Raw genomic sequence first — 20,343 nt, 5'->3', positions numbered from 1 at the left:
TCTATAATATAAATTTTTTATTTGTTAAAATCATTTGATAAAGAAATTTTAAAGATTGTTTAAAAATAAAATTTATTGTGCATTTGAAAGTCACATGAAAAATTTTTTCACACAATAAAGTGCCAAAAAATTTAACAGTAAAATTCTTATATTTATTATCAGCAGATATATATATATATATATATTTCAGCTCAATAATTTTATAAAAATATCGAGTGTAATTTTTTGCGGTAATTTTTTTTTATGAAAATAATTATTTAAAAAAAAAAAATATTTTCTTCCATTGTAACAATTGATCCCACGTAACCATGAAACCCGTATCCGGTATTTTAATATCAAGGCACAATATCGTAATTTTAAAATAGAAAAATTCTAAGCGGAAAATTTTGATTATTTAAAACCTCGCACGAAATTCAGTTCCTGAATCTTCAAAAGCTTTACGAGCTGGTTTTAGATTAAATCTCGTTGGCTTAATACGCTGTGATGATATTTTATTGCCACCACCATTTTTACTATTTAACTTTTTAAGTTTTTTAGCTTGAGCACGTGGTCTGTAACGATAGTACCAGTACTCGAAAGCTAAAGTACAACAAGCAAGTAAAATACCGACAAATATAACAATAAAAGCTCCTCCTATATTTTGAATACTTATACCATCACTTTGACTATCCTTTTTCGTGCAATCAACTCTGTATGGGTTCCTGCTCCACCATTTACTCTTAAATGTTTCCAGCTTACGTTGATTAAGTAGTTTCAATATCCTTTAAAACAAATATAATTAATTATAATAATTATAAAAATCCAGTCGAATCCCAATAACTCTGAATTTCCCACTTCTCCATCGAGCAGCGGTCAGTCTTAATGGAATTCGACTAAAAATAAATTTATTTAATAATAATTACGCATTATTTAGTTGATCTTTCAAGGGTGATCCTTGCTGCACAGCCATAGCATATGGTTTACGTGAAAATTCATCCCCAATCATAATTAAATCACATGTTGTCATTTCTAAATAACGTATTTCAGTGGCATCACCGATAAATGCAAAATCAGTGTTATTATATTTTGGAATTTCTTTACGAACACGTCCAATAGCTTCTGCTCGATTTTTAGGAAATCCGGCTTCTTGCATTTGTTGAAACATTTTTGTAAATTTATCACTTACTGGATAATCCCAAACCGCTAACTTAGCACGTTCTATTTCTGACATACTGTCATTTAAACTCATATCTTTCCATATTCTGTTAAATATATATATATGTATATATATAAACAATTTAATTATGGTATAATTTACAATCTATTATTAATATATTAATAATTACTTACTCATAAAATCTTTCCTCAATATCAGCCATTCGTTTGAAATAAGTGTAGGCTTCAGACGGATTTATCGGACTATACTGTACTTTATACTGTTTACTCAAATCATCAAGTGATTCAATAGGTTGCTCTAATCGTGCAACAGTCAAATAAGCCGCTAAATTAGCTGTGTATGATGCAATAATGATAAATCCAAATAGCCACCAGGTAGCAGCAACTAATCGTCCGGAAAGATTTTTCGGTGCTTCACCCCCGCCTTGAGGTGTCAGTGATGTCATGCAAAACCACAAGCACTCTTTTAAATGGAATATACGTTTTTCTTCATCATCTTTATATTTTTCTTTGTTATTTTGATAACTATACGGTGACCAACGATCAAAAATCCACATTAGCAAACTTGTAAAGAAATATGCCCCTAATATACACAACCACACTGTTTGATTTAATACCGTCAAAAAATTAAATAACGACGTTTCTTCTTTTTTTTTCTTCATAAGAATTGATATACCAACAAGATCATAATATGGTACAGTAAAATCAACAACATTTTCCCGTTCAGCCATAACAGATAATGTACCCAATGCAATATCAGCACGTTTGTCTATTAATTCCTTAATCATCCCGTCCCAATTACCATCTTCATCCATCGTTCCAAATTTATCATCAGGTGATTCATATATTTCGTATTCAAAATTCATTATTTTTTGAACTTCATTTATCAAATCGATACAATAACCTTCCCAATGTCCTGTTGCATTAATATCAACAAATGGTGCAATACGTACCGTTACAATACGAAAACTTGTTACTGCCGTGTGTTTTGCAACTTTTGAATCAGTGTCTGTAAGCTAGATGTTACATATTATTAATAAATATAAATATATATCATGCATATAATATTATAATTGATTCCAATAACACATTATTAAAAAAAAAAAATAATCAATGTAATATTGGTTTGTTTATAAATTATTGTTATGTTGATCAGAAAACACTATTTTTAAAAAACTTATGTGTATTGTATTGGAGTCTCGTCTTCCCAGAGGTGATATACGTCAAGATTATTTTATGCGACTAAATTTCCACAGCATGGAATATATGAGACAAATTGTTGTTAATTTGTGCAATGGATGCATATGGAATGAATTACCAAGTGCTTACATGCAGCAGGCATACATACATTTATTTAAATTTTAAAATCATGCTATGATTGTTTCGTAAATCGAATAATTTATAATTAAGATGATGGATGGAATTTATTTACTATATATGGTATTTTTTGTATTTTAAGTGGTTGCAAGATCGCAAGGAATCTTTACTCTGTAGGCAAATAATTAATAAATAGTAATAATTAATCAACTCCCAGTGGCTTCTAATAGAGTCTTAAATAAATCTAAAACTTACTTTATAATTAATAATCTGTATAATTAGCTCCAAATGTAATTGGAATCAATTGGTTTATAATTAACACCTGTCTTTTTATGTTTTCAACAAGCGATTTGATTTTTAAATTTAGATGATAAACTTCAACAGCATTTACTTTTTCAATAACTGTATAATCATCACTTACGTTTAAAGGTGATTCAATATCTGCTTTCCAGGTGCCCAAATCATCAGCCGATACAATATTACCATTTTCAATAACTACCATTTGTATACGCATATCAAATTGAGCATGATGTTCACCGTTACTTTTACCCCAACTAAATCCAGCAAATGTCGGTTCAAATCCATTTTTTGTAGCTTCCCGTAAATGTGATAGTAAATTTAAATTACGTATTGGTGTATTTGTTCCATTAAATTCATCACAAGTTATATGATAGGGTTCATTTGGCCATTTATTATTTTTAATAACTGATCTGATTGCTTCAACTCCGACGCGTACAAAGTCATAGTAAAAAGCAGATGCTAACCAGGGTGATGGTAATAGACCTTGGGTTGTTAGAGTACTCAAATGTTGTTGATTCGATGTTGTTAAAATTGGTTTAAAAAATACAACAGATATATTTCGGCATTCACATTTTAAATCTAAATTTTCATTCATCGTCAATGCATACCAACCATATTTATGTCCCGTAAAATTTTTAATTTCGGCAGCATCCAAGTAACTTTTTAATGTTATTTCTTCACCCAAAATAAAAAAGTTAACAATATCAAGATCACGTAATCGCTGTAATTGATTTAAAATTTCATTGGTATTTATTTTAGACTGAACAATAACGTGTCGGGTTGGAATATTAAGAAGAAGACTTTTATATTTATGATCCATAACGAAATCTGTGTCGAAAATAATTGCAGCATTTGTGATATTCATTTCGGAACAGAGTTGACGAATTGCATCAGGAATTAGATCAGCGGGTGGCATTATTTGAACAAGATAATTTTTTTGATCAGGTGTTACATCATTCCAGGGTCTTAAATCATTTTTTTGACCAAATTGTGAAGAAAAAGTTGGAACTCCAATAGAAGCTGTAAAGGAATTAATTGCTTCGGCACCAAAACCACTGCGTGTTGTATCAAGAACTAAATCTGGTACACCTGGACCACCATCACGAACCGCTGGATCCCATGCAGCACAAACTTTGTCTAAACTTCCTTTGGGATCGGATCCATTTATTTGGACAACAATTATGTTACCCAATACCGTTTTGTCTTTGTCTTTTATACCCATAAGTGCATTTTTTACACTATTGTTTGCTAAACTGTTTTCCTCATCGTTGATTATAACTGAAAGTTTATAAAAATTTACAATTCAAATTTGTGTTGAATTTTTAAATATTTAAATCTAACTGAATAATAAAATTTAAATTCAATTCTACAATTTATAATCACCGTAAATCGATTTAAAATCACAATTTAATTCTAAGTAGCTATCAATTTTAGGAATTTTAAATATTTTATGATAAATAATAAAATAATTTTAAAAATCAATTTAATAAAATTAATTTGGCCTTGAATTGAAGTAAGCTCGCACACGAACGACAAATGAAAAAAAAAAAAAATCAATAATATAAAAAATAATAAATAATAATTAAATAAAAATGTACTTACACAAATTAACTGGTCTAAGACCAGTTGGTTGTTGATTTTGTTGTGCAAATACAATTAAAAAATTAGTTAAAAAAATATAATTCCACCAAAACCAATTACCCATGATGCCCATAATGGTTAAGAGACATGAGCATCAAGACTCATTGAAATACTCTGAATGACTGAGGATCGGAAAGTAGTGTCCCTGCTGACAGGATGTCCAGGGTGATCGTGTTTGTCCATCGGTTGCCGCGGGGATGACCCAATCAATTTACCACGTACCCTTTTTTTTTCCATTTTTTCCTTGCTACCGTTTTTTTCCAAGCCTATCAACATTAGTCCTTCAACTGACGTGTCCATTACTACTCTTATATTTACCCAACAATTGCTATTTTATTAACGTATTATTAAGCGACACGTAGCTCACCCGCTAAATACGCAGGAAACATTTTATATTTTTTTTTTTTTTTTGTCATCATTGTTCTACTTTTAGATTTTTTTCTATTTCAATGTATGCTTTTGTCTAGAAAATTGAAATTTCCGGGTAAGAATGAATAGGATCCTCACGTTAAAAGGTGACGGTAAATGTGAAAAAAATGAAAATATTGTCAGATTAAAAGTCATTCATGCATTATGATATTTATTAAAAAATAAATTTATATAATTTATATGGAATTTTCCAATTTATCTCCTCCCTTAAAGATCTACAATTTATTAAAAATTAGTAAATACTTTCCACTAAGAATTTATTTTTTTGTTTAAAATAAAGTTTTAACGAACAAGAAAACTAAATGAATAAAAATAAAGAATAAAGCCCTAGGGGCTTTGAGTATTTAATGAATTTTTTAAGTACCGACATGATTTCCGACTTATAAAGTTGTATAAGATTTTTAATTTTCCTAACATATAATTTTTATTTTTTATTTTAATAAAATTTTACGTTTTTTTTTTTTTGTCATCAACTATAACAAAGTTTTAGACATAAAAAATACGGATGAACTTTATATATAAATTAGTTATTTTTTTGAATAATAATTCAAATTATTTTAATACCAAAAAAAAAATTTATATTAAAAAAGTTTTCAGATATTTTCCGTGAGATGAAAAAGAATGAAAAAAAAAATAATGTTACGTATGTTTAACAAATGAATAATATATCAAAATTATGAAAACAGGGTAGCAACCCTCTTGTTATTAGAATTCAAAAGGTGTAAGAATTTACGTATAGAAAAGAAGAATAAATGGATTATTTAGTCTTTGGCCTATATATATATATATATATATATATATATATATATATATATATATATATATATATATATATTTATATATACTAGTGCACTATTCTATGTTATCGGACACGTCAGGTGAGTCCTGGGGCTCAGGCAAGCTTTACCGGCACATATATCGACTATTTTCCACGCCTGCGTACTTAAAAAATCACCCTCTACTCAATCCATTTCTTGAAATAGCTTTAAACTTTATTATTATTATTAATATTTTTTTTTATCTTTATAAAACTATATAAAATAAACGCCAATTATCAGCATAGCTTAATCATTTTTTTTATTTATTCATTTATAAATTATAAATAATTTTGTAAAATCAAATACACAATTTTATTTATATTAATTTAATATTTTTTTTTTTTTTATATATATATATTTTATTTTACGCAAGGACGAAAGGTAAAAATTATATAAATTATTTTATTATTTTGTACAATATTTATTTATTTATTATTAAATCCAATAATTAAACCATTTATTGTTTCGATAGTTTTATATATATTTTTATTGCGGTTAATAATTTTATTATATGAAAGGATCTGGGGTAAAATGAGACACCATAGTTTTGATAAATATCTGGGTCAAAATTGAATACTATTATTGAGATAAAAAATGAAAATTATTTGATTTTGTCCCATATTCCCTTGAAATTAAATTTAAAAATAATTACTGTTGTTTATTGCTTGCGATAATGAAATAACTACTGGATTTAATAATTAAAATTTATTAAAAATAATAAATAAATAACAATAAATTAAAGCTAATTAATATTTCACTTATAATTAATAAATTTCTTTTTGTAAATAAATTTTCATTTTTATTTTAATAATCACTCATGTGGTAACATTATTATTATTTTTTTTTTAATTATTCGACTAATTTTTTTTTTTTTTTATTCAGGGAGAATTATTTACACGCAGTCGAAAAAATGCCAGAGGAGTTTTGTCTTTTTTTTTAAATCTTATCCTTTAACTTTTATTTCGTTTTCACTCTAATTTTTTTTTTTTTTTAAATCTTTAATAAATTACCATAAGTAATTTGCTCTTTATATTCTTCAATTTATCATTATTAAGTGTATAATACGTCCTTATTTACTTGCACATGTTTTATGTATTCATAAAATTTAAATTCATTAAATTCAAATATACGTGGATTTAAACGTTGAGATAATTTTAAAATAAGTAATATCTTTTCTCTTTATCTGTTTGACAAAACATATCATTTTTATTATTATTCCATTTTCTATTAAGAACACATTCAGGCATATAATTTCACCAAAATGACTTAACTCCCACCGGCTTCCTGTATATTGCTATACTTATAAATCACAACCAACTGAGTATTTTTTTTTATTTTTTATTTTATCACTTAAATTTATTATTTATCTATACGGTAAAATACGAATATGAGTGATTAATTTTATTTATTATTCACTCCTATGCGTAAATTACATAAATATATATATATATACCTATATTTATTAATTTATTTTAGTTTTCTTTTATTTATATAATTATTATTTTTTTTTCTTTAAATAATGTAAAGATTACGTCATGGGCAACCAAGCTCTAATATTCTCCTTGAGATATTCTTTTTGTAAATTAATTTAAAAACTACAATAAAGGGAAGGCATCAATGTTGGAATTATTTGTATAAAAATAAATTAATGTAACTTATAAACTAGAATCTTCGATAGTTCAGTTGGTAGAGCACTACGTAAACTTAAAAAATAAGTTAACATAAAGAAACTTTAAAAGTTTTTAGTTATAGATTTTTTTGGAATTATTAAAAAAAATCTATTTTTTGTTTATGAATTTAAGAAGTATTTTTTAATTAATTAAAGCTCATGAAATAAATATAATTTTAACCCTTAAAATCATAATTACTTTAAAGTATTTTTCGCGTTTATAGCTATTAATAATTCTTAGCTATTTTTTTATGATTTACTTTTTTATTTCCCTTTTTACGAGAAATGAAAATGACTTGAAAGCCGCATGAGTAGCCTTTTTTTAACAACAGCACGAAGAGTTATTTGACCAAGTAAACACTCTCGAGAAGTAGTGCTTTTTCATTCTCTTTAGTTATTTCCTTTTTTTTTTTTTCTCATTTTTTCTTCCACGCTATTTTTAGTCAACTTTTTTTTTTTTTTTTTTAACAACAACTACTTTTGCTATTGAGCTCATTTATTTAAATTTAATTTAATTTTCACTAAAAATAAGAAAAAATATTTATGATATTATATTATTTACAAATAAGAATATTAATTAATAAAATAGAGCATAATTGTTTCAATATGAAGATACTATATGATATTTCAATAGAATATTCTAGAACTCTTTAAACAATAGATTAAATCCCTTGACTATCTTTTTACTGACTTAAACATAATAAGACAATAATGTATCTTAAAAGAGTTAAGTAAAGAAAAAAATGAAAGGCTAGAGAAAAGAAGAGACTAAAATTCACGATATATATAAATATATATATATATACATATTTAAGAGTAGCTCAAGGAGAATCAGCTTATCATACATCTATGTACCATCTCAAGATTTTTTTTCAAGGCAACCGAGCAGTGACTCTATTGAAATGAATCTATTGTTTTAATTCACTTTAGGAGCAGAAATTAGGATACTCAAATTTTATTTTTCACCAGATTTGCACCTGAAAATTAAAATATACGACTTTCTTCCCTCTAACGTCAGAAATTAAAACTTTCGGTGCAGGTTCGATGAAAAATTGTTTTTTATTGCATACCGACAGCAATTAATCAAAGTTTTAAATTGAATTTACAATAGCAATCAAATTTGACACTATATGTATCCGGTTCTAATAGTGAACAATATTAAAGTCATATATAACTGTAGACTAGACATCTAGACATGAGTATACTAGACGTAGTGTTATAGTAAAACAATTTCAAGTTGTAGAAACATAAAACCTCCGAGTCTCATAAACAAAGTTTATATCGTGCAATACTCGATGGCGGTTTTGTTCCTGTACCTGGTTTTAGATATAGGGATGTGATACTTTACTTAGATATATAATGTCACAACTCGGTAGTCTATCGATTATTCTCAAACAACAGAGCACGTAGAAATGTCTCAAAACTTTCAATTATCCAGGACACTAATTAATTCTTCATCTCTAATAATAATTATAATCACAATAATAATTATAATAATATGAATATCATATTTTTTTATTTAAATTATTAAGTTTTCCATTCAAAGCACGGCTAAGAATTAATATATATATAATTGTATATCTCACAACCTTATCACAACCTTATGAGAGTTATAATAATAATATTCCGAGTGCATATCGGAAATTTAGTTAAAATTCTTACTTATTATTATTTTTTTTTTTTCATTAAAACGTTATCGCATAATGGCTAAGTCGATATGCTGTACGATTTACGTAAGAATGTTCATTTTATTTTTATTGTTTTTATTATTATTTTTAAATGTTCATTGTTCTTATATAGATTCTTTTGTTTCTTGGTTTTTTTAATTATCATTTTTTTTTCTGTTTTTTTTTATTTATTTTTTTTTTTTTTTTAATAATACTCACAACCTTAATACTTGGAATTAGTATAATATAATAACGATTGGTAGAGGTTCACTACCGATTCTACACAAGTCTTCGTCGTTGCTAAAAAGTTATTTTCGATATATTATTTTAATAATGATAAGTATAATGTTACTTTTTTTGACGAAAAAAAAAAATTTTTTTTAAACGTTTATCTGTTGATTTTTTTTTTTTTTTTTTTTTTTTTTTTTTCATCAATTTTATTTTTCTCAATACTAAAGTTATTTTCTTTATTTTTACATGACGCAGCCTTCCCTCAATTTGCATTAAATTTTTTCCATTTTTCTCGATTGCCGTAGGATCTCAAACACTTATCGACGAAAGAATAAAATATGTGCGTCGTGTAAAGAAAATAAAATTGAGGAAAAATGCAGACATACGTTTATATAAAAAAAAAAAAAAAAAAAAAAAAAAAAAATTATTACAAATTCCTGATTCAGGAATGTTATTTAAGTACAATTACAACCTGTTTATTTATTTATTCACTAATCTAAATTGAAGTCTTGGTCAATTTCGTAGAAAAATTTTATTTTTTCATTATATTTAATCGATACAACCTTAAATCTATAATTTTGGGTTGTAAAAATTATATTCCAGTTATTTGGATTCACCCCAAAATTATAGCATTTATTGAGAAAAATCTCAATTTACGGGATATTGGCTTAGTACGACAAAATTTATATTAACTTAATTTTTTTGGAACTGCCAACTTTTAAATTGTTTTTTTTAGAAAAATAATTAACGCCCTTTTGATACATTTTTCTCATAAACTAAAAAAATTTTAATATTTTTATAATTCATTAAATTTTCGTTGTTTTTTTGTTATGTAAAAATTACAAAGCCGACATCAGTGTTAGTTTACTACTTTGAAGACTAGGATTCGTAACCTGAATCGGGATTCCAATTTTTAAAACCCCATTGGCGAGGAGGTAATTAATTATTAGAGAATTAATATGATATTGAATTTTAATAAAAAATTTTCTATAGAAAAACTGTTTTGATGTTTTACTATAATTTTTGTGAGTTTATTAAATTTCACTGTAACAAATAACTAACGGATATTGGATTTTGAGAAAAATGTACCGTAAGATTAAAATACATAACTTTCGAACTACATCTGATGTTTATAGTCGTAATAAAATAACTTAGTTTTAAAATATAAATGTAGTAAAGAGAGATGGCAATTCCTTATTAAGATAAAATAATATGTAAGTAACATAATATCAGCCGAGATGTAATAGTCGACGAAATGCCCGTCTATAATCAAGATTAAATATTGTATAAATAAGTGGATTAAGTGCGCTATTAATGTAACCAAGCCACGTTATAAAATAAACCATACGGTCAGATGGGCAACATGCCGGACAAAATGGTACAATAACATACATAAGGAAAAATGGTAACCAACATACAACAAAAACACCCATTATAACACCAAGTGTACGTGCAGCACGTCGTTCTTTAGATAACGAAATTCTCTGACGTTCTTCAATAAATTGATAAACCGTTGTTGTGGTTGTAGTTGTAGTTGTTGCATTTGGATTTGTTGTAGTAACTGTTGGAGTTTGATTATTTTTTTCACTATTACCCGAACGTTTACCAATTCGTGATGGAGTTGGATTTAGTGTTACTTCAGTAGCAGCATCATCTTCAACAACAACTAAACTTGGTTTACCATGTACACGTGTTGTAATAGTACGTTCATTGTGATTTGTTTCACTACTAACAGATTCTTCAGCGTCATCTGGATCATGACTGCCACCAGGACCACCCCCACCACCATTACCACCAGCTCCAGCATTACCACCAGCGCCACCACGATTACGCGTTGATGAAACAATACCAAAACGACTTTGACGTGCACGTTCACGTAAACGTCGACGTGTTGCTAAAAATATTTCTAAATAAACGAGACTCATTAGCAACAGGGGAATAAAAAAGGAACCTAATGATGAATAAATAACATAACCCTGACGTTGGGTCAATTGACATGGTGTACCGGGTTCTATTTCTTCAGGCCAATCATTCCAACCGGCCAATGGTGGTGAACTTATTGCACCAGATAATATCCATACACCGGCAATTGTTCCTAATACACGTTTTAATGTACGTTTTTGTGCGTAATTTATTGGATCTGTTATTGCCCAATAACGATCAAGGGCTATGGCACACAAATTAAGTATACTTGCTGTACAACACAATACATCACATGTTAACCATAATTTACATAAATGAATACCAAATATCCATTTACCCAATAATAAATATGCAACATTAAATGGCATTACCAATATTGCTACTGCCAAATCAGCAACTGCCAGTGATACTATAAAAAAATTTTGAACTATACGTAATGGCCGGTATGTAAACACTGACAATATTACTAAGGCATTCCCTAATACTGTTGCTAATACTAAAAAACCAAGAGTTAATGATGCTGCTGCTGCTTCCCATGATGGTAAATTAGCACCAGTATCTTCTTCACTGCTTGTACAACTTTCAGTATAATCATCGCTGGACATTGTCCCGCCAGATTCACCACTTCCATTCATACTTGTTTTATTTTATTCTGAAAAAAATTACATCAATATTTAAATAATAACTTTCATAAACTAATATACCTGTTATATTTTATTTTAATTTAAAACTCATATATAAGTTTTGACAAACTAAACTCTATCTGTAATGAAACTTAATAGAAATGTTCAATAGGGGAAACTGTTTGGACTCAGTAAATAGTGATTGAGAGGAATCCGATTACATCGGGTGGGTAGTCGACTGTAGTAATATTCATTAAACTCATTAAAAACTTTTACAATATTCAAATTTATCTTTTACTTATTATTTATACAATATTATAATTACCGAGACAATTTTTTATATTTTATATTTAATGCTACTTTGGTGCTAAACTTTATAAATTACAGCCATTGTCTAAAAATAATTTTAATAACTTATCATCATTAAATAAGACTTAATCTTTTTATTAAATTTTTTTAATGCCAGTACTTTTAAACTATCAAATTAATGAGTCTAAATAAAGCGATTTTATTCAGCGTAACTTTAATCTTAGTCAGTTATTTCACGATCGTTGTTTTTAAGTTTAAAGTATTACTTATATTATGATAAAGAGATTTTCTTATGCCAATTTTTCATCACATTATATTGAATATTATGACATGGATAGAAATTATCATTCTGAATAAATTTAAAAAAGTACGATTATTATTTATCAAAAGATGGATTGCAAGCGATGCGTTATCGTATTTTTTAGACACTAAGTAAATAATGGATTTTCGTAAATTCAAATTCACTAATCTTGAAAAATGAAATTATTTATTTATAACTAGGTCAAATAAAATTTAAATAGGGAAATTAAAGTTTCATGAAATTATTACATAGGGAAATAGTAACCAGGGATAGTAGATTATTCCCTTTCCTTATTAACAAATTCCGATATATATTTATATGTATGCGGACATATATATATATATATATATATATATAGATAGGCGTATTTGATCCTAGCGAAATAGCGTATATATGTATAATTCCCGATGGAGGATCACGTCCAACCGCAACATGAATTTCTCTATCCCCGGCAATCGTGTTTCGTGGGCACTCGCGAGTCCATTTCACGTTTTTCAATCCCCGGGGATCCGAACCACCCTTGATTCCACTTTGATACCTTGTAAAGTGACTGGACTAGTTACCGAGTTCACAAGCAATTCTATACACCAACTTCAAATACTATCCATTTCTATCTCTCTTTCTCTTTCTCTCTCTATCTTTTCAGCACTGTACTCTTTTTGGGTTAAATAACTCACAAGCATATTATATAATAGGCTGATATTGAAAACTCAAATAAATTTAGATTTTTTTTTTTTTTTTTTTTATGTAATTTATTGTCAGACTCCAATTATGTAAATTATATATAAGGAATATCTATATATTTTGAAATTGATTTTACTGGATATTTTACTACAGCATTTCACTTTAGCGCTGGCTATATATGTTGAGGCTGAATAATGTTCTGTTAGAAAATCCTTCATCCCCACGATAGGAGGGTTAATAAAAATAAAAAAGTAACTTTTAAGTTTGTGAAATACTAAATTTTCAGCAAATATCTTCTTGTAGAAAATTATACTTTGAATAAAATATGTCTCCATATTTTTTTAAAAATATCTTAAAAATTGTATTTTTAAATTTATCCATACAAAAGTATAATTATAAAGTTAATTGTAGACTTAACACTCTGTGTTTAATGAAATTATTTTAGGTGACAAAATTACATGATTAATAAGTATGCACGGTATACGATAGTCAATACCCTTTTAAAAAAGTTTATAAGCTATTTTGACGTTCATGAAAATACCATGACACCCTCTAATACCTTTCGATAAACTGAATACCCTTTCTAGGAAACTAAACTAAACTTTGTATATTCTCTTCCACCCTTTACTCACCCCTACAATAAACTCAGCCAAGCATAAACCTTATTGTTCTTCCACATCACGTAACATTTAATATTTAATCGTTAATTTTATTTGTCATGATAATAGAATTAACAATTTCAAAAGTTTATTACTATTATTATTATTATTGTACTTACATTCATATTATTAAATAGCATATAAATTTATGCTTCCCAATAGAAACATTTATTTTAAAATTAAACGCTGTTTAATTCTAAGAATTAACTTTTGTATACACAAACTTACCCTGCATAATTGCCAAAATCTCTATTTACGTCATGACATTTACATATAAATATATATAAAGAAATGTATACAATACATTTAAGTACTTATATCTTGAAAAGTAACAACTGTCCTCGTTATCGTACGAGAAGTTTTTTTTTTTTTTTTTTTTTTTTTTTTTTTTTTTTTCAAGCGTTTAACTAGCCTGTAGGGCAAACAACCTTTAAAGGGGATAAAAAACGACACGATATGTATATATTTAAATACATTACAGAATAGTTAAGTAAAAAAAAAAAAAAAAAAAAAAAAAATTAATTAAAGTTGTTGTAATGTAAAAAAAATCGTTGAGAGTTTTTTTCACGTATTTTCAAACTATAAAGAAGTAAAAAAAAAACTTTATGCACTTGTTATTTTATAACTTTATTTAGTAATATAACATCCATAAATTCATGATGAATTTACTTGTTCGAGTTAATATTTTTAAAAATAATTTAAACTTTTGTGGGTTTTCCCTATAAATTATGTCACATAATTTTTTAAAAATCAGATTATAAGATCATCTACCATAGCTAAGATTACTAGAAAAATCGAGTCTTTATGAGCTTTGACTCCTTGGCTATTATCGTAACGCTACAGAAATATTAATGTTCTCGTATATAAATGACCGTTAGGTTAATGGATTATACGTGAGATGTAAAAAATATTTATGATACTGTTTAAATACTTTTTTCAGCTATTATAGTATTGGTTTCGAGTTGGTATGCAGTATAGAATTCAAATGTTTTATTAACAAGTAAAAACGGGAGCTGAAACTCGATGACTATTTGTCACCAATACTATAATCTAGTATAAAAGCTCACACAAGTCCAGGAAATCGTATACTTTTTAAAAGAAGGTCAATTTAGCAGGTCACGTTATAAAAAATTCATAAACTTTTTGTTTTATTCATTTTTTTTTCACATAAAACAAAAGCAGATAATTTTTCTTTTTGCTGCTGCAATTTCTTGTTTCATTCGTTCAAATAAACGAAAAAATTCCATTATTTAATATTTTTAAAGCTTTTCATTTCTACAACGTGAATTATCCAAACAATTTATTACTATGGAAACATTCAGTTTAATTTAATTAATGAAACTTATCCAGTTCTGTGTAATACCCCGCAGATAATACGGAAGAGCCTTTGATAAATTTAATTTATTATTTCATTTACACAGTTAACAAAATTTTCTTTGTATTTGTATTAAAAAACTGTTGGTGTTTTTCTGAAAGTAATCAATTGATTCATTAAATCTCGCGGTTTTTACATAAAATTATCATAAACAATATCGGTGTTTAATTACTTTTCGACTTTATCAGTAAATGTAATTGGACAACTTCGACAGAGATGTAAGAGACGTAAGATAAAAAATGGCTGAGTATTGTATCGGAAAGAACGAAAAAAATTGGATAAAATTTTTCTCTACAGAATATTGGGTTTTTTAGGTCAACTGTATCTCGTTTTAAAACACCAGGTTTTTATTTATTTTCTATTTTTTTTTTTTTTTTTTTTTTTTTTTTTTTTTTTCTAATGCCAATCGTTAACAATAGAAATATATCTATTGAAATAGAGTAAATGGATTTGTTTGGTGAAATGAATCAAGTTAAATGAGGAATTAATTAATTGGTAGCTTTGCTTTTGTTTTTCGCTAAAGTAACAGAATATTCGTGCAAAAACATTTATCTAAGTGCCTTGAGTTTGACAAAAACACAAATAATAAATTTCGTGAAACAAAGAAGGATAAAATTCAAACAGTGAACTGAAGTAGCCAAGAAAAAAATGCGATAATTATTTTTTACCTCAATTAATTTGAAGAAATTTACTTTTTATTCGGACTGCCAGCAAAAAAAATAAAAAAAAATTACAGTTTCATATTAACATGGCGCTTTGAAAATGAAAACCAGAAAAATTTTACAAAACTACAGTTGAAAATAATGATTTTATTAAGTATGTAAGATTAGTAAGTAGTAAGTTTTACAATTAAAAATGTATTTTGACAAAACTTTTAGTAAAAACCCTTAAATTATTTATTGAAACTGTAATTTTTTTTATTTCATTTTTCCTGTAGTAAAATAAAAAATGTGTGTGACGTAACTTTCTTTTCTTTGTAACGAAAGTCTGTCAGTTTGTAATTTAATTTAAAGTTTTCTATAAAATGTTCAAATAAAATAAAATAAAATAAAAAAAAAAAAAAAAAAAAAAAAAAAAAAGTTTAATAAGCTGTTCTCTATAATACATAAAAATAAAAATAAAATGGAAATAAAATCACGTGGTATGTATGAAAACTGTCGTTGAATTAATGGTCCTGACTGTGAATAAAAAAATTATAAAAGAATCTTAAAAGTATTATCCATATTACAATAGATATATTATGTATTAAAGGCATTATAAAGTGTAATAAAATTTAAATTATGTTTATTTTTATTTTCATAATTAACATAGTTTACATAGAAAACAATTAGTAAGTGTCAAAAATATTTTTATTTATAAAGTAAATTATGTTTTTTCATGAAAAAATAACTTGCTCATTATTTATTTAAAAAAACTAACATGTTTGTGTATAAATATTTTAATACTTGCTTGTTTTAGTAAAACGTAATTTGGTAATTTGAGTTTTGATATCACCCTGTCCCAGCTAAAATTAACATATCATTCGAAGCTTTAAACTTTTCAACCAGTTATTTAATTAAACAAGCTCAAGTCTAGTCAAACGGAACTCAAACGAGCATATTATTATTTTTTTTAATTTTAAAGTTGTATTAAAAAAAAAATGACATAATGAAATGTGAAGCTGATATATTAGTTAATTTTTTCTAAACTTTATAAAATTATTTAATTAAACTGTCACAATTTTTTTATTAAATTACTCACAAGTTCGCTTAATTAAATTGCTAAGAATAAGTTGGTTATTTTTTGACTTCACCTATAAAAATAATAATTGATAAAAATTTATTTTAAAACGGCAAATACTATATTAAATTGTGAGTATAATTTTCCGTATCATCATTTTTAAATATTTATGTATTTTTTTTTAAATTAATTAATTGGGATAATCTAGTTATTGTTAAATACTTGGAGCTAATATTAACACTCGTTTAAAAATTCTCACTCTTGTAGTCATACCAACTGCAATATTTTAGTATGACAAGCTCATTATTACTGCAGAAATCAACTAATTAAGTCTTGTGCCTGTACAAATTTAACTAACGCAACTGCACAATATTATACATATTTGCTGCCTTGAAATAATTATTTTAACTGTATTAAATAACTATAATGATAGTATAAATTTTTTTTGACAATATTTATAACACGATAACTATGTATTGAATTAAATAATTTTTTTGAAATTAGTTTAAGTTTAAAATGCCGATTGAAATAGTCTACGTACAATATCACTACAAGTTATGAATGGCTAAATGAACACTCTATGTTTACCTTTGAATAATTGGATTTAATTAACTTCCTTGAATGCAAGTCCAGTTTACCGATAACACATTATACAATGTAAACCAAGATAAATTTCAATAAATAGATACAACATTTTAGGGATTTTATTCCTACAGTATACCATTATTCGATAAGAATTCAATGATGAGAATTAAATTAAATAATTTATAAAATGAAATGGTTTTTGTTATTAAATTTCAATTAATTGTCAAAAATGAGTAGTTTAAAATAATTATAAGTTTTGTAGTTGGCTATGAATTAGAGATAGTTTATTTGTAGTAAAAGTACTATTTCCCATTAATTTTGTGTGTTATGAGTTATAACAGTATTTGGTACAGTTGTATATGATATAAATATTAATTGCTACAACACTTTATTGTAAAAACAAATAATGCTACAGATGTTATCTGACATAGTTGTTATAATAAATTTAATTTGGCAAAATTGTAGCATAGCAGTGTTATGTTGGTGAAAAATAATGATGCACTTGTTACCGATGTATACATGATTTATTAATACAGTAATATAGTACATCTATAAATGAACAGTGTTAGTTGAAATATACATTTATGTTTTTTTAAAACATAAACAACCGATGAGCCAAGTGTTGGCTTACACAATTTTTTAGATTAAAAATTAAAAGATTTTGGGAAATTAAGTCTGTAGTAAGATCTAGTCTATAAAGGTGTAGACAGCTAAAACACGTCAGCCGTACTCTGCGAGATTTAAATAAGTCATATAAGTGCATCACTATTTAAAGCTCAGCAAACGAAAAATTTTTGGACTTTTGTAAACGAAGGTATGGAAGCTATATTTTGCCTTAAAAATTAAATTAATAGAAATTAAACTAAATATGGACGAACGTTCTCGTATCAGCACATATATATATATATTCACACGTCTTACATACAATAAATGTGAATTGAAACTCTAGGTGCCAGAACTTTAATTTTAATTGCGAATAGTTTACTCAGAGACTTAAATTAAATTGGATAAAATTTTTCTCTCGTCAGTATTTTTTTATAAATTTTAATTAGTATTTCTATTGCAGCACTAACGTATATTACTTTTTACAACGTACTATTCAATTTCCAAAGTAAATATTCCCTAATTGCTTTATTTACAGTTATGGTATTATATATACCCCGAGTCAATTTAATTCCAACTTCCAAAAAATACAATCGCCAGATTTCTATAAATCTACCCAACAATTTCTACCCTATTTACTAAATTCTCTTAAATTACTTCCTAGTTTTTATTTTTGTAAAGATGTTCAAACTAACACTTTCATAAACTCACCGAATCGTAAACCCTTGAAAATAATCAATTTCCCGATAAACACTAAATACTCTATTAATTATTAAATTCTACTTATGTTCGACATTTGTTGCATTAATTATACATCAATTGCTTACATCAACTACATTATACTCATCTCTATTGACTTACACGTCAATATTATATTAAATCTCTTAATTTAATATAATAATTATTGAATTAATTTCACTTAAAAAACATAAAACTACAATAATTGAACTTATGAATTTCTTGAGTGTATTCATCACAAATATTTTTATTTGACAAAAAAATTATATCATGAAAAAAAAAAAAAAAAAAAATCAAATTTATTAATAATTAATGTTCTTAAGCGTTTTTATTAATAATAAGACAACTTCCTTTTGACTAACGAATTATATTATAATTTAATGTTGAAAGCTCAAAGACATGACCTTGGCGTGATGTTGCCCATCGTGAGTGTTGAAAGCATTTAACTTATCACGAAACTCTCTAATATGCAAGTATACTTACACACAAACACATACACATCCTAGTAATAATAAAATTATTTTACCTCAATGTAAAACTTTATTATAAATACTATACAACAAGTAAATAAACTTTAAATTAATTAATATCTCAACAAATAATAATCCCGTCAATAAATAATCAACTCACAATTACTATTATTATATTTAAATGTAATTATGTATTTTTAATAAAATAACACAATAACCGTATTAATAGCAATATACTAAGTATATAAAATATATATCACGACATTTACGTTTACTATAAAGAGAGAGAGAAAGAGAAAATTGAGCTTTCCAAGAGAGATTTATTTATAGTGATTTACGATAATCGATAATCGGTTCTCTTGTTTCGTATATACAGCCTCTGAGATAAGCCCTTTTCTATAATATACATATACATAGACATCTATCAATTTATCCTTGTATTTCATTATATATATATGTATATGTATATATAAATATATATAACGCGACCAAGCACTACCAGTTACGGTTGATCACTCAAGCAGGATGATTTAATGAGTCAATCGGTTCGCTAACGCGAATTAATCACTCAAAACAATACCAACTAAAATCAAAAAGTCATCTTCCTAAATACTGATTTGGATATCACTCTTTTCAATGATTACAAAAAATCACTAATTTCGAAGCCTTTTTAAAAAAAAGAGGCAATAAAAGGCCCAATTTTTCCGCAATATTGATTTTGGTTTTTTAAAAAAAAATATTATTATGAATAAATTGTCTGTCACTTATATCCACTAATGGAGAGATCAAAGATAGCGGGTATCACAGCATTGCACATTTAATGATAAGTGAATGATAATATGTATATATACCATAGATATTTTTTGAATTTGTATATAAAACCTAATGAATTAAATCACTTTTAAGTATAAATTACCTGATGTTGATTATGTGTGATAATAAACGACGGCATGGTGTCGTTACCACTGTCGTGTAGTAACCCCGTCGTTCTCGTCGTTGGACGTACACTAGTTCTACTGTCAACGTTCACCAACTTACCCCTTTTTGGGTTGAAAATTTCTCATCAGAGATATATATATATATATACTATTAGAATTACTAATACAATCGCAAGATGCGCCGACAAA

The 20,343-nt window shown here is 26.4% G+C and overlaps 2 protein-coding genes across 2 annotated transcripts; both read right to left on the bottom strand.

The window, feature by feature from the left end:
* Positions 1 to 283: 283 nt before the first annotated feature.
* On the bottom strand, positions 284 to 4,042 carry LOC103572579 (ionotropic receptor 25a). The gene is made up of 4 exons (XM_008551224.2): positions 2,894 to 4,042; positions 1,330 to 2,171; positions 903 to 1,241; positions 284 to 761 (listed from the first exon to the last, which is right to left on the bottom strand). Exons 1-4 carry the CDS (start codon positions 3,992 to 3,994, stop codon positions 395 to 397), a joined length of 2,649 nt encoding a protein of 882 aa, XP_008549446.2. The 5' UTR covers positions 3,995 to 4,042; the 3' UTR covers positions 284 to 394.
* A 6,007-nt stretch (positions 4,043 to 10,049) lies between these two features.
* LOC103572547 (probable G-protein coupled receptor No18) lies at positions 10,050 to 20,210 on the bottom strand. Its single transcript, XM_008551188.2, has 2 exons — positions 20,133 to 20,210; positions 10,050 to 11,802 (listed from the first exon to the last, which is right to left on the bottom strand). The coding sequence occupies exon 2, from the start codon at positions 11,783 to 11,785 to the stop codon at positions 10,457 to 10,459; it is 1,329 nt and encodes a 442-aa protein (XP_008549410.1). The 5' UTR covers positions 11,786 to 11,802; positions 20,133 to 20,210; the 3' UTR covers positions 10,050 to 10,456.
* Positions 20,211 to 20,343: the final 133 nt, after the last annotated feature.

The sequence above is a fragment of the Microplitis demolitor genome, chromosome 4 (genome assembly GCF_026212275.2).
Source record: "Microplitis demolitor isolate Queensland-Clemson2020A chromosome 4, iyMicDemo2.1a, whole genome shotgun sequence".
NCBI lineage: Eukaryota > Metazoa > Arthropoda > Insecta > Hymenoptera > Braconidae > Microplitis > Microplitis demolitor.
Note: the sequence above shows the minus strand (reverse complement) of the source record. Positions and strands in the feature narration are given on the sequence as shown.

Bases quoted from the DNA above. Each gene is read 5' to 3' on its own strand.
- LOC103572579 (XM_008551224.2), bottom strand. From the start codon at position 3,994: ATGGGTATAAAAGACAAAGACAAAACGGTATTGGGTAACATAATTGTT. The intron at 2,172-2,893 runs GTAAGTGATGAT...TGTAACATCTAG, and splicing joins ATATTGAATCACCTTTAAAC to CTTACAGACACTGATTCAAA. The intron at 762-902 runs GTAATTATTATT...TTTGTTTTAAAG, and splicing joins AAAGATCAACTAAATAATGC to GATATTGAAACTACTTAATC.
- LOC103572547 (XM_008551188.2), bottom strand. From the start codon at position 11,785: ATGAATGGAAGTGGTGAATCTGGCGGGACAATGTCCAGCGATGATTAT.